This window comes from Glycine max, chromosome 14 (assembly GCF_000004515.6).
Source record: "Glycine max cultivar Williams 82 chromosome 14, Glycine_max_v4.0, whole genome shotgun sequence".
Classification (NCBI taxonomy): Eukaryota; Viridiplantae; Streptophyta; class Magnoliopsida; order Fabales; family Fabaceae; genus Glycine; species Glycine max.
In genome coordinates, this window is record NC_038250.2 from 24,525,643 (window position 1) to 24,552,861 (window position 27,219).

A 27,219-nucleotide genomic window follows, 5' to 3' on the forward strand; every position below is an offset into this window, starting at 1 on the left:
TGGTGGTGGGGTGGAACAGTGACAACTACAATGACAACGACGATGGAGGCAGCGAAATGGTGGTGGTAGTGTCGACAGTAGCAGTGGAATGGTAGTAGTGGCACCAACAACAATAGTGGGGTGGAATAGTAGTGGTGGCGACAACAATGATGGAGGTGGTGGAATGGTGACAACAACAATGGTGATGGTGGTGGCAGTAGTAGTGTGGTGGTGGTGGAGGCGACAAAGGTGAGGTGCAGTGGTGATGCAATCCTACCCCCAAGGGCATTGGATATAAGACTTCAAGAAGATTGGACAAGAGATGCAAGAAAAGGCCCTAGGGTTCCCATGAACCTTAGGGTAGATTTAGGGCCCATGGGCTAAGTATGAACCCACTTATCTTTGAACATATTAGATTAAGGTTTCATTATTTTTGAGTCTTGTATTTAAGACTTCATAATGTAGGTAGGGTACCTTAGAAATTGTCTTAGAGTCATGTTTAGTCATAGTAATTGTCACATTATGTTTTAAGTTTGTGTTGAACTTTTATTTTGTTGATTGAATTCTAGATACATTTATTCATGTATTCTTGTCATTCTTAGCCTATCTTTTGAGTTTTGAGTCTAATTCATGCATGTTATTTAGTTCGTAACATGTTCTAAATCAATTCCTAGAAGTAGTCTTGTTCTTGAACTTTATTTTGTTTTATAAGTTTCCTATATGATGTCTATGAAGAAATTGAGTTGTGGTGCTAAGTTGAGATTGGATTTGTGAATCAAAATAAGTCTTAAGCTCTCTTGAATTATGTTATTCAAGACATTTGAGCATAAGCAAACACAAATTGTAATTATCCAAGCCTTAAGCAACATAAACACTACTCTTGATTTCTAGGTTGAAATCACTAGTGTTAGCAGCTTTAACATACGAACTTTTAAAAATTACTAGGAATTGGTCACTGCGAATTTTGAGCTGAAAATTTTACTGAATTTTTTAGACATCTGGACCCAAATTATAAAAAAAGAACCAAGTGATTTGGGTAAAAGGGGTAAGACAATTATGAAATAACAGTTATTTTTGCAGGGTCTACCTCTATGCCCCTATTGGAAATGATAAGAGACTTGCTTGTGAATCTAGGGGAAACAACGTGTTTTAATTCTGATATTTTCTAATTTAATTTTGCTCGTTGTTTAATTTACAAAAAGAAACAACCCCCCCCCCCCAATTCGTTACTGTTTTATTACTATCTGTTATGAACATTTGATTGACCATTGCTCGTTGGGAGACGACCTAGGATCACTTCCTAGATACTGCATTTTTAATGTTTATTTGATTCGGGTACAGTTTTGATCACCTGACATACCTATTTTGTGGTGTGTATTGTTATGTACTCCTAAGAGCCCGAGGGTGATTTTTCATTAACATGGTACCACATTGCATATAAACTTGAGTCTTAGCATAACTGTTGCATAACACTTGTTAATTGTTTATTATAAAATTGATGTGTTATTATGTCTTGATCGGGGTATGTGATTCATGTGTAATGTGAATGCTGATTGAAAAGTGAATTTTAAATGACAAAGGTGTATAATCACGGGAGTTATGTTGAAGTAAGTTGTATCTCATTTATATGATATGCATATCTAGTTGTCTTGTTTCTCTATTAGTTAGAAATGTGATAACTCACTCCTCTTGTGTTGTTTGTATTTGAATCCTGTGATGATCTTGAACTTTGTGTTCAGGGGAGCAGATGACTAGGTGAATTGCTTTAAGGAACCTTGTGCTCAAGGACGTCGGGACACAATGCTCTAATAGGATGTGACATTGGGGTATATGTTTTTATATTAATTGTATGAAGTCTTGAACGACCTTGTTTGAGCCGAAGTGATTTTATTATTTATTCGAACAAGTTTACTATAATGCGAGGAAAGTGAATGCGAGCATTTTACCCTTTTGAAAGACTTTTATTTAAGCGTGTTTTAAGAACTTTTAATTAATTCTAATTTATTATTCATTTTATTATTAGCACATATATGTATGAGATAGAGGGTGTTACACATTGCACATGTTTATATATATATTAATTTATTTATTTTGGTTAGTTTTATATTTTATAAGAGATGGATTAAAATTCTCCATAATGCAAATTCCACATTGTGATTATAAGAATGGAAGTTATGAAGCACTAATGTGTAATCAAAGTCTGCTGGTTTAAAAAAAATTAATTGTATCCAAAAAATAATATAAGTATAAATTGGTACCAAAAAATAATATAAATATATATACATATATATGGGCCGGCCTATCAGGCTTATAAGGTTTTTTAACAAGCCTAAGCCTGATATATTTAATTTAATATACTTTTAAAAAAGCATGAGTCTAACCTTTTAATTAAATAGGTCAGTTCAGACCATACTTTATGTAGGCCAGGTCGTAGGCCCTTGTAGGCCGACCTGACCTATTCTCACCCCTAGTCTAAATTAGTTAATGTCTTTGGTACACATAAAAGAATATGTTATTCAAATAATTAAAAAGTCAAGAGGGAGAACTTAATTAGCCAAAATTCAAAAAAATAAGAGAGGAAAATTCGAGGTTAAATGATTATTTAGGGAGTGTTTGGTTTGGTTGTTTTTATTTTCACTGGAAATATAAAATATGATGATGGAAATGTGTTTGGTTGGATTTCTATTTTCATTTTTAGTGAAAATATTTTCCCAAACGAACTAAAAACTGGAAACAATAAAATCTCATTTTCAGTGTTTTCAGTTGAAACCAAGAATTTCATTTTGGGTAAAATGAAAACGCGGTGACAAAGAATGTAATTTTAAACAAATCTAAAAATATTGAAAACATATTTTTAGTGTTTTTATTTTTTAAAAGCAGAAAACAAAAAGTCAAACAAAACATATTTTTTGAATTCTAATATTTTGAAAATGAAAATAGTTTTCAGAAAATAAAAACAAGAAATAAAAACAGAAAATACAAATGCAAACTAAACACACACTTAGTTTTTCATCTTATTTATTTTGTTCGACATAATTTTTTTTATCTTTTAAAAAGTTCAATTTAGTCTTTTATCTTATTAAAAATGTTCAAAATAATCATTTATCTTTCAAAAAATTCACTTTTATACCTTATTTTATTGCAAAGATTCAAAATAGTCCTTCAACTTTTTTTCTTTAATATCACTTAGATAAATGACCATTTTGAATATATCTAAATAATTGAGAGATTATTTTGAACCTTTTAAATAAAAAAAATAAAATTAAAGTTTTTAAAAGATGAATAACTAAATTGAAAAAAATAAAATAAACTAAAATGATCATTTAGTCATAATTTGATAAATTTTTTAATAATTATTCACCAACAATATCAAACAATTTTATATTTTTATTTAATCTAACATAATAATTGAAATAATTCTTCAAATAATTATTATAAAAGTTAATAAAATTATTATATTTTTTTTGGCAACATAGAAAATTGTTGTAAATTTATATATATTTTTGTTGTCATGTTTATAAATTGTAATTTATGATGAAATAATATTGTAATATTATTTCTGTAAAAAGTATAATATTATTTATACTGTAAGTGCTTAGTTTTTATTTTATTTTTTCTCTTTGATAAATACTACCAATATTAGATTTGTTTTTGGTAAATTTAGATTTTCAGAAATCAGACGTGGCAAATGGGAAAAGTTTTTATTCGTCCAAACGCCTCACCCTACGTGGGTCAGTTAATAGCGTGCCAACTCTACAATCATGGTAGTAACCGCGTGGTCTGCCTATTCAAAAAATTTAACACATCATCGATTAAAATTCAGGTAAAAAGTAAAAATTAAAAATCTGGATGTGTTAGAAAACAAAACCCTAACACGTTCAATTCTGAAAAAAAAATAAATCACAATCCCTTTCTTTTCCTCTCTGATCTGCAAACACATTTCAAGAGAACGTTTTTGTTGTTGCGCCCAATCGGTGTTGCATTTTTCTTTTGCAGAGAGGAGGTTTCATCTCTTACAAAAATCAGAAATTTTTATTTTATAATTTTTGTGAAATTGATTTCTAATTGGTCAATGATGGGTTTCTGATTTGTTAAATTGAAATTGGCGTTGTTTCTGATCGTAGGGGAAGTCTTTATTTGTGAGATTTTTCTTAGGAAGATGAAAAACACGGAGAGGATTGCAAATTTGGCCGTAGCAGGTTTGTTTCTCTTGTTAATTGTTGTTGGTAATTTTTTCCTCGTTTTACTGTTTCAGTGATAGGTCCTTTGAATTTTTGTTTTTAATTAGAAGTGAACTTGTGTGAATGCTAATTTTCGGGTGTAAATGTGTAATATATGCTTGATGTTGATGGAATTCGTGTGTCACGTGCAAGGTGGCTATATTCTCTTATGTTACTGTTTAAAATAAAGGGGTTTGAGTGTTGATGTGATAAGCTGTGAATTTCGGTGAGTGGAGAAGTGATTACTGATTATGCTACTACAGGATTTAAGAAGGTATGGTGCTTAGAAGGTTGTGGTATTGTGCGTTTTGGTTTACCATGACTGAATTAGAGGCAAGTGATGTTTGTATTATAGGTTTCGAGTTCTCTATTGTCCAATTTTAATGTATCTGCAAGTGGGAAAGTGGGATCCGTTTATTGTTACTAAATTCTTTCTTTGTTAATCAGTATTCACTCACTTGTTATCTCTTGTGGCAGGTTTAACTTTAGCCCCGCTTATTGTGAAAGTAGATTCAAATGTAAATGTTATCTTGACTGCTTGCCTCACCGTGTATGTGGGATGTTATCGTTCTGTCAAACCAACACCACCTACTGTAAGTTGTGGCTTTTATCCTTATCATCTTCTCTGTGTTGTTCTCTTTAAGTATAAAGGGTCAAATTCTGACTTATCTGAATTGCGTTGTATATAATTATGCAGGAGACAATGTCCAATGAACATGCAATGCGTTTCCCCTTTGTTGGGAGTGCAATGTTATTATCACTTTTCTTGCTCTTCAAGTTTCTATCTAAGGATTTGGTCAATGCTGTGTTGACTGGTTACTTCTTTTTACTAGGGATTGTCGCTCTATCGTATGTTCTTTTCTTTGGGCAATTGCTCCCCTCTGTGAAGTAAACAGTACACACAATATGTATATGTGTTTGTGTGTATACGTATTTAAATCATTTTGTTATTTTATCACACCTATGTTCTTCTTTGTACAGGGCAACATTATTATCATCTGTCAAACGTTTTTTGCCAAAGCATTGGAATGAGGACCCCATAGTCTGGCGTTTTCCATATTTTCGTTGTATGTCGTGTGCTTGCCTCCTTTATTTCCCTATACTCTTCGCTTTGAATAATTTCTCTTGTGGTTTCAGAAGTTATATACTATGCCCTCCTGTCTATTAGATACTGTTAACCTGCTACTGGTTTTATGGTGTGCCCCTGAGAAATTGATATTCTCACCTGACAAAATTAGCTAATACTCTTACCTGACTGAAGAGAGTGTAGTAGTTGATAGCATCCCATAAAAATTGGCTTGTCCCAGATGTCCTCTTTTCTTTTCTTATCTTGAGTTACTGACCTTGTTGTGGCAACTGCATGTACATGAAAACTTATTTCACATTAAAGTAAAATACCCATAGGAGCTACTAAATATGATTTGAAAAAAAAATGGCTAATTTGAGGACAGAAAATTTGAAAGGAGCGCTTTTTAGACTTCTTTGAAATGTTCAACTGTTAAATTTGATGGCAGAAGTTTTAAATTTTTTGTGTTTTTGATTTTATTTCTCTATTTGTAGATCTTTTCTGCTCTCTTTTTCTTTGTTTATAGACAATGTATATAGTAATTTAACTAAGTTTTATAATTCCATTTAGTGTTTAGTAGTATCTTTTGCATATTGTGTATTTATATCAATGCATGCCATCTCATACATTGCATTTGTGCTTAATAGGCTGAAATTGTGTTCTTACTTTATCTTAATTTTGGGCTAGTTGGTTATAGCTACTACTTTGTTTTCGATTATATAGGACTTTTATAATTAGATTGGGGTTGCATGAGTTTTTCATTCTATTAAATTTAAAGCATGTTGTATTGATTGGGAAGAGATCACTCTACAATGATGCCTCATATTTCTTGACTTCTATATCCTGATATTCTTGAGAAGATGCGATATTTGCATGCCTGTGATAAGCATAAGCATAAGCCACACATCACCAAGGTGTACACCCGCAAACAGCGATCAAGAGAAGCAATAACCATGGACCACCAGTAGCAGGGCGCACAACACCCAAGGGGTGCAAACCACCCAACAGTTACGACCCACCCAAAGGGTGCAAGGTCTGAAGATGTGAATCAAGTGGACATAACCTTTGGGAACAATTACAACCAACCGTTATGATCCGCCCAAGGGGTGCAAGGTCAGGAGATGTGAATCAAGGGGACATGACCCTTGGGAACAGTCACAACCAACCGTTATGATCCGCCCAAGGGGTGCAAGGTTAGGAGATGCGAATCAAGGGGGCATGACCCTTGGGAACAGTCACAACCATTAAGAATAATTGTGTCCATTAGATGTAGTATAAATAGAAGTAAACCAAAATGGGAAAGACACTCTGGAATTAGGAAGAATCTGAATTGTGAAGAGACAAGCTCTCGAAAACCTGTGTAATAAAATATCTTAAGTTATCACAATAATGAGAGCAAGGGATAGAGAGAGAGAGAGAGAGTGAGAGAGAGAAGACAGAAACAAAGAGAAAGAACATGGCGAGAGAGAGAGAGAGATCGCGAGAGCATAGAGAGAGAGAGAGAGTAGGCAGACAGCGAACCAGAGAGAAGAGGGACTCTTCCCATCATCGCGTCTCTTCCCCAAGGCGCGCTAGAAACAAATCTTGCACTGAAACTGCAAGATGGAACAGTAGAGAGGCACGAGTCCGATATCATAGTAATGTTGCAGTGAGCTGGAGCACTGAACAAGAGAATGCTAATGATAACAATGCCAACTTCGGAGACTGGATAGAGGTATCACGCAAAAGGAGAAAGAGAGCAGAAGAAAACAGCAGCAGAGTGGTTGGAAATGGAAAACAGAGACGTTACAAAAACTTACACCGGAGGGATCATGAAGATGTCACCACGTTTTACTTTTCCAGGTTCCCTGACGGGACAAGGGAGACTGACTTATGGAAGATTTTCCAGAAATGGGGCAGAGTAAGGGAAGTTTTTATTCCTAAGTACAAAAACAAAGAAGGACACAAGTTTGGTTTTGTCCGATTCAAAGAGGTGATGGATGAGAGGAGGTTGGAACGTGACTTGGATAACAATATATTCATTGATGGAATGAAGCTGTTTGTGAACAGACCCAAATTCGACAGGGGTAGGGTGTTTCGAGCAAAACCATTTGAAGAGCCCCTCCAGAAAATGCCGAGCTGTCAGGAGAAGCATAACGGGAAGCAGCTGGGAGATAAAGCCCCCTGTTACGATGGAGAACCACGGTCATACTTGGACGTGGTCAAGGAAACGACACGTGCAAAGGGAAGCTCTTATCTGATGAAGGAAGATCCACAGGGTGATACAATAGAAATACAGAGGTTGGTGGTTCTGAACTCAACTAAGGAGGACCGTGAATGGTTGGAGAAGGCATGGATAGGGAGATTGAAGAATAGAGGGATGTTTGAAAAGTTGGAAGAGGAGCTAAGGTGGGTGGTTGACCGAGAAGTTAACCCCTGTTATTGGGGTGATGACTGGATTATCCTTCCTGGTATGGATGAATCCAACGCGAACAGGTGGATTAACGCAGAACTGAAGAATGGATCTACACCCATAATGGACCTTCAGAAATGGTCACCGGATATCAGACCAGAGTTTAGACTCACCTGGGTCCTGCTCCGGGGTCTCCCGCTGAGTGTGTGGAAACCTGAGTACATGAAGAAGGTGATGGAGGATATCGGTGAGATGGTGGAGGTAGATGATTACGTTGAGGAGCGTAGACGGATGGACGTAGCTCGAACTCTCATCCGGACAAATCAGAGACTGGGCTTCCATGAGAGTGTACGGGCCATGATTGACGGGGAGGAACATCAACTCACCGTCGTGGAGGACATGAGTAGTATGGGCGCCAAAATGAAAAGTTATCAGAACCATAGCTGGTTCCCTCCATCACCAGTGTCGACGCCGCCAAACACCCCCTTACCCTTCACCGATGACACTCCTGGGCGCGACTCCGGCAACGACGACAGTGGTGACAGTGACGCCGAGCTTGATGGTGCCGATACCGGCACACCTAACCACTGGCACAACTCTCGTTTGTCCAAACGACGGCCGTCCAAACTGCATCGCGACCACTGGGTAAAACCCCATGGTCGTTCCCCTTCGGTCCGGTCCATCAGTGATGTGGCTGACGTGGACCACTCCAAGGTGGTCAATGCTGGGGGCAATTCAGATTTACCGCGTGGTGTGGACTCCGAACTCCACAACGGTCACATTACCCATAGTGGTAAAGCTTGCATTAATGAGGGGGAAAGTCAAAAATGGACTAACATAAATATAGTGAGTTCATCTCAGAAAAATGATGCAACACAGGAGGGGAGGGCAGGTCAGACTTATGAGGAGAAAAAGGAAAGTTCAACCATAGATGCAAAAGGGGACAGGGAAGAGGTCTGGCCTATTGAAAAAGGCTTCCCACATAGGGTTCACGCCCTAAATATAAAGGAAGCCGGTGCTAATTTTCATTTTGGTCGACATGCTGTAAATGAAGCTATAGGGGAAGTGGGCCTGAAGATAAAAGGCCCAATTAAGTCAGCAACAAAAGTGTATGTTAGAAGAAAAGAGGTGCAATTAAGTCATGGAAAGGCCCAATACTCTCAAGGACCAGACGTGGAGTCAGTTTTGGTCCCAGAAGCAGATCACACACTTGCAGTTCAAGGAGATAAAATTGATCAGGAGCTTTCTTTAATAAGAGACCTGGGCCTCACTTACGGGGGAGATGACAAGGAGATCAAAGAAATTCTGAAAGATATGGATAACAAAGACACTATGAAGGCTGCTGCGATGGGAATTAAAAATCAGATATTATGATCATTCTGTCTTACAATTCCAGAGGTTTGGGGAGGGGGATTAAATGGTCAGCTATTAGAAGGAACATCTCAAAGTATAAGGTGGATATTGCATGCTTCCAAGAAACTAAAAAAGAATGCTTTAATAAAGAAACTTGCCAGGCCATATGGGGAGATTCCTATGCTTCTTGGGACTATGTCCCCTCTGTTCAGGCTGCTGGGGGGCTTTTATGCTTATGGAATAATGCTGTTTATGAGGTGGAAAGGCGGGTGAAAGGTAGACACTTTCTCATGCTTGAAGGTAGGTGGGTTTCAAATAACTAGAGGATATGCCTAGTGAATGTTTATGCACCTTGTGACCTTGCTGGGAAGAGAGCTCTTTGGGAGGAGTTGAAACAGCTTAGAGCTTCTAATTCACCTGGTGCCTGGTGCTTTTTGGGGGATTTCAACAATATTAGAAGCCAAGATGAAAGAGTTAGTTCTTCTAACCGGAATGCTGATCCCTTGGGTATCTCAGATTTCAACCATTGGATATTGGAAATGGAGCTTCAGGAGATTAAGTATATAGGCAGCAGCTTCACCTGGATTAGGCCTAATGGAAGTGTCAAGAGTGGGCTTGATAGATTCTTGGTTTCAGACTAATGGCTGTCTATTTGGCCTGACAGTTGTCAACATGCCCTACCAAGGGACTTTTCTGACCACTGTCCAATCATTTTACAATCTAAGGTGCTGGACTGGGGTCCTAAACCTTTTAGGGTGGCTGACTGGTGGATTCATCAAAAGGGCTATCATAGAGCAGTGAGGGAGGCTTGGAACAATGCCCAGCAGGGGGGTTGGGGGGGAGTTGTGCTAAAAAATAAGCTCAAGTATTTGAAAGAGGCCATCAGGCAGTGGAGTAAAGACTATAGGTTCATAAATGATAAGGGGATCCACAAAATTCAGAAGAAGCTCAATGAAGTGGAGGATTTAGCATCTACTAGAAATTTATCCGAGGATGAGATAAAGGCTAAGAGAGAATTACAGCAAGAATTGTGGGAGGTCTCAACAGCTTATGAATCCTTATTAAGGCAGAAATCTAGAGCTAAATGGTTAAAGGAAGGGGACCGAAACTCAGCTTATTTCCACAAAGTCATCAATTTCAGAAGGCATTATAATGGTCTTCATGGAATTCTCATTCAGGGTGAATGGATCCAGACCCCCATTGAAGTTAAGAAGGAAGCTGTAATTTTTTTCCTCAACAGATTTTCTGAGCAGCAGCTTTGTAGACCCACTCTTGATGGAGTGCATTTCTCTTCACTAAACCAGGAGCAGAGGGAGTTGTTGGTTCTTCCTTTTTCAGATTTGGAGATTAAAGAAGCAGTGTGGAGTTGTGATGGGGACAAATGCCCTGGACCTGATGGCTTCAACTTCAAATTCATTAAAGAATTTTGGGATATGCTGAAAACTGACTTCAGAAGATTTATTGATGAATTCCATGTGCATGGTAGCTTCCCTAGAGGCAGTAATGCTTCCTTCATAGCTCTAATTTCCAAGATTAATCATCCCCAGTCTTTTGACGACTACAGACCCATCTCCTTGATTGGATGTATGTACAAGGTGATAGCTAAGTTATTAGCAAATAGATTGAGACAAGTGATATCTGGTCTCATAGATGAGAGGCAGACAGCTTTCATCAAAAACAGACACATCCTTCATGGTGTTTTAGCCCTTAATGAGGTGATTGAGGAAGCTTGTAGAAGCAATAGACCAGCTATGGTGTTCAAGGTGGATTTTGAAAAGGCCTATGACTCAGTCTCATGGGCTTTCTTGGATTATATGCTGCAAAGAATGGGCTTCTGCCACAAATGGAGACACTGGATTTCTGCCTGTCTCAAGTCAGCAAGCATCTCTATTCTTATCAATGGCAGCCCTACAAAGGAATTTGCTCCTACTAGAGGTTTGAGGCAAGGGGATCCTTTAGCCCCCTTACTCTTTAATATAGTTGGAGAAGGCATCACAGGATTGATGAGGGAAGCAGTTCAGAAGCACTTATATAGAAGCTATATGGCTGGAAAGAAAAAGGAACCCATTAATATTCTGCAGTATGCAGATGACACAGTCTTTGTGGGTGAAGCTGAGTGGGAGAATGTTGCTGTTTTGAAGGCTATGCTCAGGGGCTTTGAATTGGCCTCAGGTTTGAAGATTAATTATGCTAAAAGCAAGTTTGGGATTATAGGAGGTAGAGTCAATTGGGTAAATCAGGCTGCACAAATTCTGAAATGTAGGCAGCTGCAAATTCCTTTCTGTTATTTGGGAATACCGATTGGGGCTAAACCTTCAAGCAACTTGGTGTGGGAGCCTTTAATTAGAAAATATGAATCCAAGTTATCTAAGTGGGCACAGAAAAATATTTCCATGGCAGGGAAGGTGACTTTAATCAATTCGGTGCTCAATGCTTTACCAATATATTTGCTTTCCTTTTTCAAGATCCCTCAAAAGATAGCTCATAGACTGGTAACAATGCAAAGAAATTTTTTGTGGGGGGGAGATAAGGACCACAAGAAAATTCCCTGGGTAAAATGGGAAACTATTTGTTTACCTAAGGAGGAAGGTGGTTTGGGGATTAAAGAAATATCTAAATTTAATGAAGCTTTGTTGGGTAAATGGATATGGGAATTAGCTTCTGACCAGCAACAGCTATGGGCTAGGATAATTAAATCTAAATATGGTGGTTGGGAAGAGTTTCAATCAGGCAGAGATAGAGGGGGCTGCTCACACTGGTGGAGGGACTTGAGGAAGATCTATCATAACTCTGGTCAGAGCCTCTTTCAACAAAACTTGGGATGGAAGATTGGGGGGGGGGGGGATAGAATCCATTTCTGGACAGATAGATGGTTAGGGGAAGACTGCACCCTAAAACAGAAATATAATTCCCTGTTTTTGATCAGCAGACAACAACACAGCACTATCTCACAGATGGGGAATTTTTCTGAAGATGGCTGGAGATGGGATCTCAATTGGAGGAGGAATTTATTTGACCACGAAAGTATATTGGCAGTGAATTTTATGGAAGATATTTCCTCTATTCTTATTCAGAGAAATGTGAAGGATACTATGGTGTGGAAAGCTGAATCTACAGGAGTATATTCCACCAGTTCAGCATATAGAGTGATGTTGAATATCAATGCCTCAGCCTCAGATGTTAGAATTTTCAAATTAATTTGGAAGTTGAACATCCCCCCAAGGGCAGCAACTTTCACTTGGAGGCTCCTCAAGGACAGATTACCTACTAAGGGTAACCTTCTAAGAAGAAATATCATTATCCAAGATGCTGATTGCCCTTTATGTGGTCAAGTTCAGGAGTAAGTGGGTCACCTGTTCTTTAATTGCCAAAGAACACTGCCCCTATGGTGGGAATCCATGTCATGGCTACAGGTTGTAGGACCACTCCCAACTGCCCCAGCAAGTCATCTAACGCAGTTTTGTGAAGGATTCAGAGCTAATGTAAATCATAGCAGATGGTATGGGTGGTGGGTGGCTCTAACTAGTACTATTTGGCATCATAGGAATAACCTCATCTTTCAAGGAAACCAATTCGACTCTTCGAAAGTCATGGAAGAGGCTATGATCTCAGCTTGGTCTTGGCTAAAAGCTAGGGAGAAAGGTTTCAACACTAGCTTTAATCAATGGTCCTCTAATATAAAGGATCATTTTGGTTAATCTTTGGGGTTTTAATTTTCTGATGGGCTAGTTTGGGTTTTATCTTTGGGAGGCAGCACCAATGGTGCTTTGTATTATCTCTTCATTCAGTACCACTTGTACTGTTTGTGCTTATCTTAATAATATAATATACTATTCTCATGTTGGGCGGTCAAGAGCCAACATGAGAATAAAGTAGGTGTAGCGGAGATGAGGATGTTGCGGTGGATGTGTGGTAAGACTCGACAGGATAAAATTAGAAACGAAGCTATTAGAGAGAGGGTTGGAGTAGCGCCTATTGTAGAGAAGATGGTGGAAAATAGACTTAGGTGGTTTGGGCATGTAGAGAGAAGACCGGTAGACTCTGTAGTGAGGAGAGTAGACCAGATGGAGAGAAGGCAAACAATTCGAGGCAGAGGAAGACCCAAAAAGACTATAAGAGAGGTTATCAAAAAGGATCTCGAACTGAATGATTTGGATAATAGTATGGTACTTGATAGAACATTATGGCGGAAGTTGATCCATGTAGCCGACCCCACCTAGTGGGATAAGGCGTTGTTGTTGTTGTTGTTTGTTGTTGTTGTTTTCAAATCTATTCCATTTTTTATCTATTCCTATCAATTTGGTATCAGAGCACCGATCCGGTTCTTGTTGCCAACAATGGTGTCAACTCGATCTAATTCTGAAAATCCAGACACAATGGAGAGAATTTTGGAGATACTAATGGCGGACCGACAAAATCGAGATGTAGAACAACAACAACTTGAAACACGTTTTGCGTGCCTAGAAGCCATGTTGGAAAATTTGTTCAAGCATTCAGATGATGGCACACCCGAAGGTTCTGTCAATAAAGAAGAGACATCCAAAAACCACACCGGCGAAGGAAAAACAAAACGATGGAGAAAATTGGAAATCCCTATATATGATGGGGAATCTAATGCTTATAGTTGGATAAGAAGATTGGAACGCTTTTTTGAAATGAGAGATATACTGGAAGAAGAGAAAATTCAAGCCGTTATGGTGGCGCTAGATGGTAAGGCGCTATCTTGGTTCCAATGGTGGGAAACTTGCAATTCTGATATTGGATGAGGCTATTTCAAGGTTGCCATTCTTGAAAGATTCCAAACTTCAGCCACTCTCAACCCTTTTGCCTCCCTCCTTGCACTTAAACAAGAAGAAACAGTGGAAGAGTATGTTGAGCAATTCGAAAGGTTTGCAGGAATGCTACAAAATGTTGGTGAAGAACATTTAAAGGACATTTTTGTGAATAGATTGAAGGAAGACATTGGGGCAGAAATCTAACTCTACGAACCCCCCACTTTATCAGTCATGGTCAAGAAGGCATTAATGATCGAGTAGAAAAACAGAGCAATTTGGAAGGTGGGACCAAATGTTGCTTCAAACTCAATTTCAAAAGTCAATACCTCTTACTGAAATCCATCCTATATGAAGACTGTTACTTATGGTATGAGTCAAAAAGGTGGAGGAAAAAGTAATGGTCCTTTTAATTCTTTCATTAGCAGTACATTCGTGAACACACCAAAAAACAACAACCGACCCAAAGGATTTCAACGATTAACCAAAGTAGAGCTTCAAGAGAAAAGGAAGAAAGGGGAATGTTTTCGCTGTGACGAAAAATGGAGCACCTCTCATGTATGCAGAAATAAGCAACTTCGGATAATGTTAGTAACAGATGAAGATGATGCTGAAGACTTCGAAAAGGAACCCAAACCAGAAATTGGAGAAACACCCCAATTATCCATGAATAGTATTGTGGGATTTACTTCTCGACGATACATAAAGGTTTGGGGAAATATTGATGATCACAAAGTCAAAGTATTGATAGATTGCGGTGCCACCCATAACTTCATTTCCAAGGAACTGGTGTAAAAGTTACAACTAAAGGTGGATGACACTCCATCATATGTGGTAGAAGTTGGAGATGGACACAAAATTAAATGCAAGGGAGTATGTAGAGAAGTTCCCCTGAAAGTGCAAGAAGAACCTGTACAGTAGCAGTTCTTCTTGTTCGGCCTTGGAGGCGTAGATATGGTTTTAGGTATAGAGTGGTTAGCCAGCTTAGGAGAGATTAGAGCCAACTTTGAACAACTAACGCTGGTCCTCAAGATTGATGGCAGAAAGGTGATTATAAAGGGAGAACCCAAACTTTTAAAGAAAGACACCTCACTTAAATCTACGTTGAAAGCTTTGCGTCAGGGAGAAGGGTTCCTTATCGACTATCACCACATTCAAACAAAGATAGATTGGAAGGATACAATTCCGCCAGAATTAAAACATGTGCTACATGATTTTACCTCCATCTTTGAACCTCTAGAAGGACTTCCTCCGCAACGGCGTCAGGACCATGCCATTCACCTCAAAGAAGGAGCCCAAATACCAAATATCAGACCATACAGGTATCCTCACTATTTGAAAACAGAAATTGAAAAATTGGTTGCTGAAATGTTAGAAGCAGGAATCATTCAATCGTCCACGAGTCCTTATTCCAGTCCTGTCATACTAGTTAGAAAGAAAGATGGTAATTGGCGGTTTTGTGTAGATTACAGAGCTTTGAACAAAATCACCATTCCCGACAAATTTCCCATCCCAGTAATTGAAGAGTAGTTGGACGAGATAGGAGGGGCTAGTGTATTTTCAAAGCAAGATTTAAGATCCGGATACCTATGTAGTCAATAGCGGCCGTAGCGGCCGCTATTGTGGTGGAGTGGCCCCCATCTGCGACGGGCACCTCTGTAGCGGAGCGGTTTCGTGTCGCGGCTGGAGCGGCCACTATCGCGGCAGCACGGGTTCTGGAGTGATTTTTCGCGCCGCTACTTCGAAGCATTGGAAATTCTAAAAATACCCTCACTTAATGAGGGTAAGTGAGGGTATTTTAGATTTTTTGAATTTGGTTATTGGGAGAATGACGTCGTTTGGAGCTCTTCTAGGAAGCCGGAGTTGCAATCTGGGCAAAGGAGAATAGTGTCGTTTTGTGGAACCCTAACGATGCGGTTGCAACGGTAGCACTAGAATGATGAAGACGGAGATCCCATTGATGCCAGTAACTTTTTCTTTTTTTTCTTCTTTTCTTTTCTCTTTCTCTATCCTTCGAATCGGGAAAGAATTAAGAAGGAATTCGAGTGTTTTTTTTGTTGGTCTTTCTCTTGGCTGAGAAATCGAAGAGGGTGAGATTTTCCGGGAAAATTCTCGAGTGCGAAAATTGGTGAGGGGGGTTTAGAAACAAAGACTACGGGTTGAAAGTGAAGGGGATATTTATAATTTAGTTGAATTTGTACTTTATAGTTGATTTTTTTTACAAGAAACAAGAGGACGCTTTACCATGTGCGTGAAACTGAAGAACTATTAACTGTATTTCATATTTTTCAATAATTTAATAAAAAAATAAGATTTCAGGTTTATTAAGGTAATAAGTTCGTTTTTTTATGGTGATTAACTGATTATTTTATCGTGAAAAATTACACATGTTTGGTAATTATGTTTTGGGCAAGGGAATATTCCGACACACATTCCTTTTATATTTTTGTTGAACTATTGGACATAAGTGATATGTTAAAATTTAAGATGGAATAGTTTGAATATTATGAGTTCGATTCTTTATTAGAATAATTTTTGTCAATTTTATTATTGAACTTCAAATGATTTATGATTATGTTCCTGCTGGTGATGAATAGGGGTTCACGCAATGATCATGTTTTGAGTTATTTTTCTGTTTTTGAACTTATATATATATATATATATATATATATATATACATATTATTAATTATTTAACATATATAAAAAAACATTAGAATAGCGGTCATCCCACTATCTGCTATCCCGCTATCCCACTTTTGGGGTCGGCCACTCCGCTCCGCTACGTCGGTATTGACAGCTATGTCGGATACCACCAAGTCAGAATGAATGCCCACTTCATACCATTAGGACATCCCTTCACCGCTACCGAAGTAGCTGTAGTTTTTCTACAGGAAATTGTAAGATTGCATGGATTTCCGTCTTCCATTGTTTCAGATTGTGACCCTTTGTTTTTAGGCAACTTCTGGAAAGCCCTTTTTAAAGCAGCAAGTACACAACTTAAGTTCAGTTCAGCATATCATCGCCAAACTGACGGACAGACAGAAGTTGTCAACCGATGCTTGGAAGTTTATTTATGGTGCTTAACTAGAACAAAGCCTAAGAAATGGGCCTCTTGTCTTCCGTGGGCAGAATTCTGGTTTAACACCAATTATAACGCTTCAAGCAAGATGTCTCCTTTCAAAGCTTTGTATGGACATGATCCCCCTCACATTCTCAAGGGTCCACCATTCCTTCCCGCCTTGAAGAAGTCAATAAACTAACTATTGCTCGGAATGAATTATTGGCTACTCTAAGAGAAAATTTGTTGAAGTCTCAAGATATCATGCGAGCAAATGCCAACAAACGCTGTCGGGACATAGAATATGCAGTCAGTGATTAGGTGTTCTTGAAGATGCAACCTTACAGGAGAAGATCCTTGGCTAAAAGAATTAATGAAAAACTCTCCCCTCGGTTTTATGGTCCTTTCCAGGTGTTAAACAAGGTGGGTGCTATTGTTTACAAGTTGGATCTTTCATCTCACAGTAAAATTCATCCGGTCTTTCATGTCTCTCTCCTCAAGAAAGCCATTGGTGACTTGTTTTAGTCCCAACCTTTACCACCTATGTTATCTGAGGATCAGGAATTACAAGCTTATCCAAATTCTGTTTTAGATATTCGTGAATTACAACCTGGCAACGTGGAAGTTTTAATTCAGTGACAAAATCTCCCTCCCAGTGATAATAGTTGGAAATCTGTGGCTAAATTACATGAGGTTTTTCCGACTTATCACCTTGATGACAAGGTGAGTCTTTTAGGCGGGGGTATTGATAAGCATAAGCCACACATCACCAAGGTGTACACCCGCAAACAACGAGCAAGAGAAGCAATAACCATGGACCACCACCAGCAACAGGGCGCACAACACCCAAGGGGTGCAAACCACCCAACAGTTACGACTCACCCAAAGGATGCAAGGTCAGAAGATGTGAATCAAGGGGACATGATCCTTGGGAACAGTTACAACCAACCGTTATGATCCGCCCAAGGGGTGCAAGGTTAGGAGATGTGAATCAAGGGGACATGACCCTTGGGAACAGTCACAACCAACCGTTATGATCCGTCCAAGGGGTGTAAGGTCAGGAGATGCGAATCAAGGGGGCATGACCCTTGGGAACAGTCACAACCATTCAGAATATTTGTGTCCATTAGATGTAGTATAAATAGAAATAAACCAGAATGGGAAAGACACTCTGGAATTAGGAAGAATTTGAATTGTGGAGAGACAGGCTTTCGAAAACCTGTGTAATAAAATATCTCAAATTATCTATAAAAATTTCTGTTTCATCTTTTCAAATCTATTCCATTTTTTATCTGTTCTTATCAGCCTGTGTTCATTGTCTCTTTTTCTTTTTCTTCCCTTTTTGACCAAACACGTGAAGCTTGATTAGCTGAAGTGCTGTTGGTTTCTTAATGGGCAATTTTTTAAATCATGATGATTATCTTATTTTGTCAAAGCATTTATGTTTTACCTGTCTGCTTGTTTGCACTTTATTTAGTTGATATTAACTTGCTTCTATCATGCAGAATGATATTTTTCATTACACCTTTCTTACACAGCTTTGGAGATTGAGTTTACAAAGTCGCAGATCGTTGCTGCAATCCCTGGAACCTTTTTTTGTGCGTGGTATGCCTTGCGGAAGCATTGGCTAGCAAATAATATATTGGGTCTTGCTTTCTGTATACAGGTTTGGTGCTTAACTTTTTACCTGTGTATATTTGTTTGAATTCTACTTTCCTGGTCTAAAAGGATGCCTTTATGGAACTAATGTGGTTAGTATTCTTTGGATACCATCTCTTGAATGTCATGCATAATCTAAACCAGAAGATGGGTGAAATAAATAATGTGCACATTCCTAAAAGAATGGAGTTGAGAAAGCAACTAAGATTATCATTCAATGAATGTTTTGTTATTCATATTCAAATTATGAAAAGTGAAATTACCCCAATGACTCAATATGTAATATTCACAGGGAATTGAAATGCTCTCTCTTGGGTCTTTCAAGACTGGTGCTATTCTCTTGGTAAGTATTTTTTTTTCTTTAATTATGGTTATGGTGCTTAAAGCCTTTTTGTTTTAACTTTACGATAGAGCGACAATTTTTCTCTCATTACCCCAATGAAGCTGTTCTGCATTCTGTCATTCATTTAAATTACTTTGTTTTTAACAATTTTTCTTTCTTGGATAAAAGTACCATGAATTAGTTGACTTGCCTTTCTCCCTATCTTTGCATGTGTTCCTGATTTGTTTTTGTGCTTCCAGTTCTTAATACTCTAAGTTCGAAGGATATATGTTTTACTGGGCAAATATAGTTAGGTCTTGGCTACAATAAGATTCATATTTGTTTTGTAATTTGTTTTTCATTCATTTTTTCATCTTCATGGTCTTTGCTTTGAATCTTTTCCAATCTCATGTTTTGCAGGCTGGACTCTTTGTTTATGACATTTTCTGGGTTTTCTTCACTCCAGTGATGGTCAGCGTTGCAAAATCATTTGATGCTCCAATAAAGGTTAACATTTTAATGAAATAATTTTATTTTTCCTATCTTCGTGTGAAGTTTAAATGTTTAATACTCCCTTGATTGCGAAACTGTAGACTTTCTTGTTTAAAAATTATTGTCATTTTAGAATTCAAGGCCTGATTTTTTTTTGGTTAAATCCTCATTTAATAATTATGTGTATAGTTAATTTCACTTTATCTCAACTAACTACATTATTTCTCTCTTATTACCTATCATTTTTCTATTCTATCCATCCTAGTTTTCCTTCTCTGTCGGTTAACTGCAGCATTAATTAATTAAATGAATCACTCTTTAATGTGATCTTTCCCTCTCTGGAATTCTCAATACCCATATATAACATAAAGAGACATTAACGTGCCTATAAATTTCATTCTAATAAGCACTGATGTGCTGCAAGTTTCTCCGTTGTATTTGCTAGAATATGCTAAATCAATGTTGTACTCTATTTCAAATAAAGGCACGTGCTTATCTTTCTTTGTAGCCATGCTCGATGTATATTTAGCATAAAAGTAAACCTTTATAAACAAATTTGGGGGGAAATCTAAAATATTAAAAAATTCATATTTAGTGGCTGGGAAATTTAAGTTATTGTTAAAAAGAATTCATTGTGCAATCCTGGTTAAATTTTTTGGTGGAAACATAAAAATCTAGGTAAATCAGGAGTTGGAAAAATAAGTGTTCTACGGTAAACTGTAAAAAAAGCTGTGAAAATGGGGCAGTTGGAAAAAGAATATGGAATTTTTCTAATGCATTTTACAGCAAAAATATATTGTGAAACGGTTACTTTGGGTCAACTAATTAAATGCGAAGTTGGAGAAAATATATAATTATTTTTTTTGGTGAATTGAAAATATATTAAATGAAATAAAGGGGATTAAATAAGGGTGTTTTAGTGAAGGTATACTGAAATTTTACATCAATTTAATGATTTCATAATGTATGTCCATCAACCTTACCCTTAACGATGGGAGAGAGAAAAATTTGAAATTTGAATTGAAGAGAAAATGGAAGGACAGAAAAATTTAAATATTTATTTCTAAAAATAAACTTTTATCTCCATTTTAGTCTTAGTTTCTCACTTTCTCTTCAACCAAACAAAAGAAAATACATTGTTATCTGTGTTTTATCTCTGTATTTTCTTCTCATCCAAACAGATATTAAAAGACAGTAGTTTTTGAATGGAGGGAGGAATATACCCTACACAATTTCTTCCTGATTTTAATTATTTCATTTGTTTGGCAGCTTTTGTTCCCCACCGCAGATTCTGCAAGGCCATTTTCAATGCTTGGACTTGGTGACATTGTTATCCCTGGTAGGTTGAATCTTTTATATTGATGTATTTTCCTCTAATGTTGACAGCCCTTTTGTGAGTTGTAATATTAATGTTTAGTATTTTACTACTTGGTATACATGTTATTAGGTTCTGCTAGGCTAAGGTAGGAATATTTAGAGATAATGGGATGGCATGAAAGAGCTGTTCTCCATTAATTAGTCTAGAAAGAGGGATGAAAACTGTTACGACTGTAAAGTTTCAAAATAATACTTTTTAAAATTAACTCAATTTATTAAAGTGAAGTAATTAATTGAAAGTTGTCAAAATAAAGGTAATAGCAATTAGCCTTATAATGTGTATATTTTGAGGGTTGAAGAAAGTTAGTATGAGGAGGAATGAGGAACATTTCTTTTTTGATCTGCAAAAATAATAGTATATATTAATATGATAAAGCAGTACAAGGGGTACTGTTAATATACCACATTAGTCTCCCATGCAGGGATTTGGTTCCCTACAAATTTTTCAGCTCGAATTAAGGAACCAAACCTCAGACTCTATAGGTTACATCGATCATCCCAGCACCTAATACTAATTCCCTCTGGTTACAAAACCCTCTGATATTGCTGGGCCAATAGTAGAAAAGGTATGCCGAATCCTTTCTCGAGGTTTCTCAGCCAAGTCCAGCAGAAATATATAGCGTCCTCCATCAGCTTGTTGACTTTGAAACTGTCATTTGGAAAGACCAATCTATTTCTGTGGTGCCATACTCACCATGTTAGGGAAATCCACCAGATGAGCCATCGCTGCGATTTAATACCAGGAGAGCTACTGCAGAATGAGTGCTAAAGAAAGTGCTGTCTTGGACACCACCAACACTCAAAACAACTCTGCTGATCTCAAAAAATTAAAAAGAAACTAATATTCCCCTCTGGCCTCCCCTTAAGTATCCAAACCTTGGCTAAACATTGAGACTATTTAACTGGTCTTCAAAATATTGAGATGGGTTCTATACAACCCAGTAATGACCTCCAACTGGGTCTCCAAACACTGAATTGGGCATCATAGCACCTAGTAACACAATTAGGTTCCTTTACTAGTGGCCAAAGTCTTCAATCTGTGAACTCATGAAAGGAATCAAATGAAAGAACCACAAACAATGAACTTCAAATAGCACTAACCATACAAAATAACTATTTGAGGTCTAGAACCATTGATTGGGGGCCTAAACCTTTCAAGATAATGGATTGGTGGCTGAAGGACAAAGGCTTTCAGAATATGGTGGCTCACAACTGGGGTAATTATCACCCTAGTGGTTGGGGTGGTTATGCTCTCAAGCAGAAATTAAAGTTCATCAAAGACTGCATAAGGCAGTGGAGTTCACAAAATGGGGCTATTACTGCTAGTAAAATCCAGAATTTAAAGGAGCTAAATGCTTTGGAGGCTGGTCTTAATGTTTCAACCTTATCTCAAGCTGAAGTGGAGCTCAAGAAATCTTTGCAGGAACAGCTGTGGAATGCAGCTCTTGCTTATGAATCCATGCTCAGGCAAACATCCAGAGTGAAGTGGTTAAGAGAAGGTGATAGAAATTCATCTTATTTCCACAGATTGATCAATCATAGAAGGAGGGTCAATGCTTTTCAAGGTCTGATCATTGAGGGTGGGTGGGTCCACGAGCCTAGCAGTGTTAAGATTGCAGTCTTCAATCATTTCAAAGATAGATTCTCAGAGCAGAATCCCTTTAGGCCAACCCTGGATGGGGTTCAGTTTCCTTCCCTTGGCCAAGGGCAGAAGGAAAGCCTTGTTGCTAGATTCTCTGAAGTAGAAATCAAATCAGCAGTGTGGGCTTGTGGTGGAGATAAAAGCCCTGGCTCGGATGGCTTGAACTTTAATTTTATCAAGAAGTTTTGGGAGATTCTAAAACCTGACTTTATTCGGTTCTTGGATGAGTTCTTCATCAATGGCTTATACCCCAAAGGAAGCAATGCTTCCTTCATAGCCCTTATCCCCAAGATCATTAACCCTCAATCTCTTAATGATTATAGACCCATCTCTCTTATAGGGTGTGTTTATAAAATAGTGTCCAAAATTCTGGCTAATAGGCTGGCTCTTGTTTTACCTCACCTCATTGATGAAAGGCAAACTGCTTTTCTGAAAGGAAGGCATATTCTTCATGGTGTGTTGATTGCTAATGAGGTTATAGCTGAAGCTAAATCCAAAAACAATCCTTGCATGGTCTTCAAAGTTGACTTTGAAAAAGCTTATGATTCGGTCTCTTGGGGATTTCTAAACTACATGATGATGAGGATGGGATTTTGTGAAAGATGGAGAAAATGGATTTATGGCTGCTTGTCTAGTGCAACCATATCAATTTTAATCAATGGCAGCCCCACTAGAGAGTTTGTGCCTGAGAGAGGATTAAGGCAGGGAGACCCCCTTGCACCTTTCCTTTTTAACATAGTAGCTGAGGGCCTTACTGGATTGATGAGGACAGCTATCTCTAAAAACATGTTCAGCAGTTATCAAGTGGGGAGCCAAAAGGAGGAGATTAATATACTGCAATATGCAGATGACACTTTGTTTTTTGGATCTGCAACTACGGCTTAATGTTAGAGTCCTGAAATCTATTCTGAGAATTTTTGAGATGGTTTCAGGGCTCAAGATCAATTATGCTAAAAGTCAATTTGGGTGCTTGGGCAAATCTGAGGCTTGGTGCAGGGAGGTAGCTCTTTTTCTCAACTGTGGCCAGCTGGATTTTCCTTTTTCCTACCTTGGAATTCCAGTGGGGTCGAGTTCTAAAAGTTGGAACGTTTGGCAGCCTATCATCAGCAAGTTTGAAGTCAAGCTAGCAAAATGGAAGCAAAGATGCCTCTCTGTGGGAGGCAGGATATCCCTCATCAATTCTGTCTTAACAGCCCTTCCTATTTACCTTCTGTCTTTTTTTAGAATCCCTAAAAAAGTGGTGCATAAGGTAGTCTCTATTCAGAGGAATTTTTTATGGGGAGGAGGTTCTGAGGCAACCAAGATTGCTTGGGTCAAATGGGATACTATTTGTCTTCCCAAGAACAAAGGGGAGCTCAGGATTAAAGACATGTCCAAGTTTAATGAGGCCTTGCTTGGTAAATGGGGTTGGGACTTGGCAAATAACCAGAATCAGCTTTGGGCTAGAGTCTTGATGTCCAAATATGGTGGGTGGAATGCATTATGCTATGGCAGAAACAGTGCAGATTTCTCTCCTTGGTGGAAGGATCTAAGATCTGTTTTCAAGCAGCATCATAGCAACAACATCAACAATAATTTGAGGTGGAAGGTGGGTGAGGGGGTCAGGATCAAGTTTTGGAAAGACAAGTGGAGGGAGGGTGATTTAACCCTCCAAGATAAATACCTAAGTTTGTACCAAGTGAGTACTCAGCAGAATCATTCTATCAACTCAATGGGCCTCTTAGTTGATAACAGATGGGAATGGAAGTTTCAATGGAGGAGAAATCTCTTTGATCACGAAATCGATATGGCGGCGGCTTTCATGGCAGACATTTTTGATGTTCAGATCCAACCTTCAAGTAGGGACCTTCTTCTCTGGAGAGCTGATCCTGGTGGATATTATTCCATAAAGTCAGCTTACAATCTCCTGAAGGATGTTGACAGCCATGTTACTGAAGACAGCGCTTCCAAGATTATTTGGAGTCTGAAAATTCCCCCAAGAACAAGTGCTTTCTCTTGGAGAATCTTCAAGAACAGATTACCTTCCAAGGTTAATTTAAGGAGGAGACATGTGGAGCTGCCTTCTTATAATTGTCCTCTTTGTGATGTGGAAGAGGAAACTGTTGGTCATGTCATGTACTCATGTATAAAAACTAGGTATCTTTGGTGGGAGATTTTGAGTTGGGTCAATAGAGTGGGTCCATTCCCCATTGAGCCTAGATATCATTTTATGCAATTCTCTCATTGGAGTGGGAAGAGCTCAGTAGACAAGAGATGGCAAGTTTTATGGGTAGCTCTATCCATGACTATTTGGAAGCATAGAAATTCCTTGGTGTTCAACAACCAGAATTTCAGCCCCGAAAAAGTCATGGATGAAGCTTTATTCCACACTTGGTCTTGGATAAATTGTATGGAGAATGATTTCCATACTCATTTCAATCAATGGTCTACTAGATTGAAGGAAGAAATGTCTTAGGGGTGTTTGTTGTTGGGTATCCAGCTACTGTGTTTTTTTCTTTTGTAGTTGGGTTAGGCAGGATCTGCCTTTGTATGTATCTGCTATTTTCAGTACACCTAGTACTGAATCATTATTAATACTATCAGATTTTTGCTCTGCAAAAAAAAAATAAAGCCTTGTACAAAACCAAACACAGGCAGGACTGCAGTGAATCAGAGCAAATATCTGGCCAAATAGAATTATCACCAAGAAAACTTGAACAAACCCCATAAATAGGGAAGGAAAATCAATTGAGATGTTGAACAAACACACAGAGAAGACAAGCAAAAGTCCATTTGAGAGACTGTTGGCCAGCCAAACAAAGCAGAGGGGAAGAAAGGAAGGAAATGACTGGAAACACCCTTACAATGTGTTGGAGATGCACCAACACCAAAAACTCCAGAAACATCAGAAGAAGCATTCGGAACTGATCCTAAAGAATTGACAATAAGGAAATGAACAAAGGCAAATCCAAAGAGGATACCCATTTGAAAACCTCAAAACCATGAAGAAACAACATCAAAGCTTTCTTGAATCATTTCCAGTTAAGATAGAATTGAGAAATAAACCTGAAACACAAACAGAAAAAACATAGTCTGGAACAAATAATCAGTAACTGGAAATTTGGAATGTATATGATTCGGGTCAGTTGATATAGGATCCATGTCCATATGTGGAACTGGAAATCAGTAACTTTCATGTAGCAATTTGGTTGTTATTTCTATTTATTACTACATATATGTTTCCCCTTCAGGTATCTTTGTAGCTTTGGCCTTGCGGTTTGATGTTTCTAGAGGAAAACAGCCCCAGTATTTCAAGAGTGCATTTTTAGGATACACTGTTGGCTTGGTCCTTACAATCATTGTGATGAACTGGTTCCAAGCTGCTCAGGTGATTGGATCTGTAGTTAATTTTTATTAATTTTTTTTCTCTTGATATTTTTTAGTGGAAGGGGATTTTAACTGTAATATCAAATTCACTACTAATATTAGCTGGTTGAGCATGTGAACATGCCATGGTTTTTTGAGGATTGATCTTCGCTATTAAGTATTAACTTCTTTTCCTTTTATCTTTGTTTCAGCCTGCCCTTCTATACATTGTACCTTCTGTTATTGGGTTTTTAGCTGCTCATTGCATATGGAATGGTGACGTCAAACAGGTTTCTTTCACTTCCTAATATTTACCTTTTTTATGTTGTATCAATATTAATCCATCCTTTCTAATGCATCTGATTTGTACACAATTTCTTGTGTTGAAGTATAATATTTCATTTTCAAATTATAACCATGTATATTTACCATAGTTTACGCTAATGTTCTTTTCCCCATCAGTAAACAATTAAGTGCCACTTTATTGTAGCAGCTAAGGTATTACTCTTGCAATAAAAGCTTCTAAATTTTTATCTAAATTAGATGCATCAAATGGTTCCTTAATAGTGAAGTAAATTTGATTCCTCAGCATATTATTTAAACCCAGTAAAGAGAGTGTATGGATTTTAGTTTGACCTGGTGGCACTGTGAAATTTTTTACACTATAAATACACAAGAAAATGTCATAATGTTGTGGTGACTAAGGTTTGTCACTTACACTAAAAGCTTCTTAACTGGTTTTTCAAACCTATGGCATCGTATAGTGTGTCAAAAATAAAATCTAATATATATTTACTACATTTTACATAATTAAGAAGTACTTAACTGTTGATTTTACCTTAAGTTACATCAAATTCTGGTGCAGATAATCTTATTAATAGATGCTTAGATTATTATGCAACCATTTTTTACAATTAGCTTACGAACGATTCTGAATGTTTTAACTTTTAAATAGGATAGGATAGGATACGATACGGGGAAATAAAAGATACATAGATATATAGATATAGAATGTAGGTTTTGTTAACTACTATTTTGTAAAGGTGACTTTCATTTTATAATCAGTTCTAAAAGGTCTGTCGCATCTCCATATTGGTATCGATTATTATGAAATGATTTGCAAGTTAGTGGATGCATGGTTGTGTCATTGACTATGTTGCTTAGCTAAGGCGTAACAACTTTTTACCTTGTATCAACTCAGTTATTGGAGTTTGACGAGTCCAAGACTGCCAAATCATCTCAAGAGGAGGGTGATGCCAAATCTAGCAAAAAGGTTGAATAAGTCGAAGCCAGTTCAATACCAATACTTTTGAGTCATAGAAGAAACATTTGGTTTTCTAGGAACCCCCATTACCTGTAATGCTATGTTATTCAGCGGCAACGTCTGTAAAGATTTTGATTAAGAAAACTAACTAGCCTTATTTTCAGTGTAGGATTTTGCTTTTACTTCTGAAGTTTGTTTTTATGGCAAACTATTTTGGCATTTTAAAAAAAGAAAAATTTCACTGCCGTGTAACATGGTATGTGGGACTAATTTAAA

The 27,219-nt window shown here is 37.7% G+C and overlaps 1 protein-coding gene across 3 annotated transcripts; it reads left to right on the forward strand.

Moving 5' to 3' along the window:
• Positions 1-3,798: 3,798 nt before the first annotated feature.
• On the forward strand, positions 3,799-27,219 carry LOC100807073 (minor histocompatibility antigen H13-like). 3 transcript variants are annotated; one of them, XM_014766496.3, is made up of 13 exons: positions 3,799-3,982; positions 4,104-4,178; positions 4,463-4,532; positions 4,677-4,792; positions 4,897-5,087; positions 5,181-5,266; positions 18,381-18,508; positions 18,794-18,844; positions 19,244-19,330; positions 20,585-20,654; positions 25,565-25,701; positions 25,892-25,969; positions 26,881-27,219. In XM_014766496.3, the coding sequence occupies exons 5-13, from the start codon at positions 4,903-4,905 to the stop codon at positions 26,959-26,961; spliced, it is 903 nt and encodes a 300-aa protein (XP_014621982.1). In that variant the 5' UTR covers positions 3,799-3,982; positions 4,104-4,178; positions 4,463-4,532; positions 4,677-4,792; positions 4,897-4,902; the 3' UTR covers positions 26,962-27,219.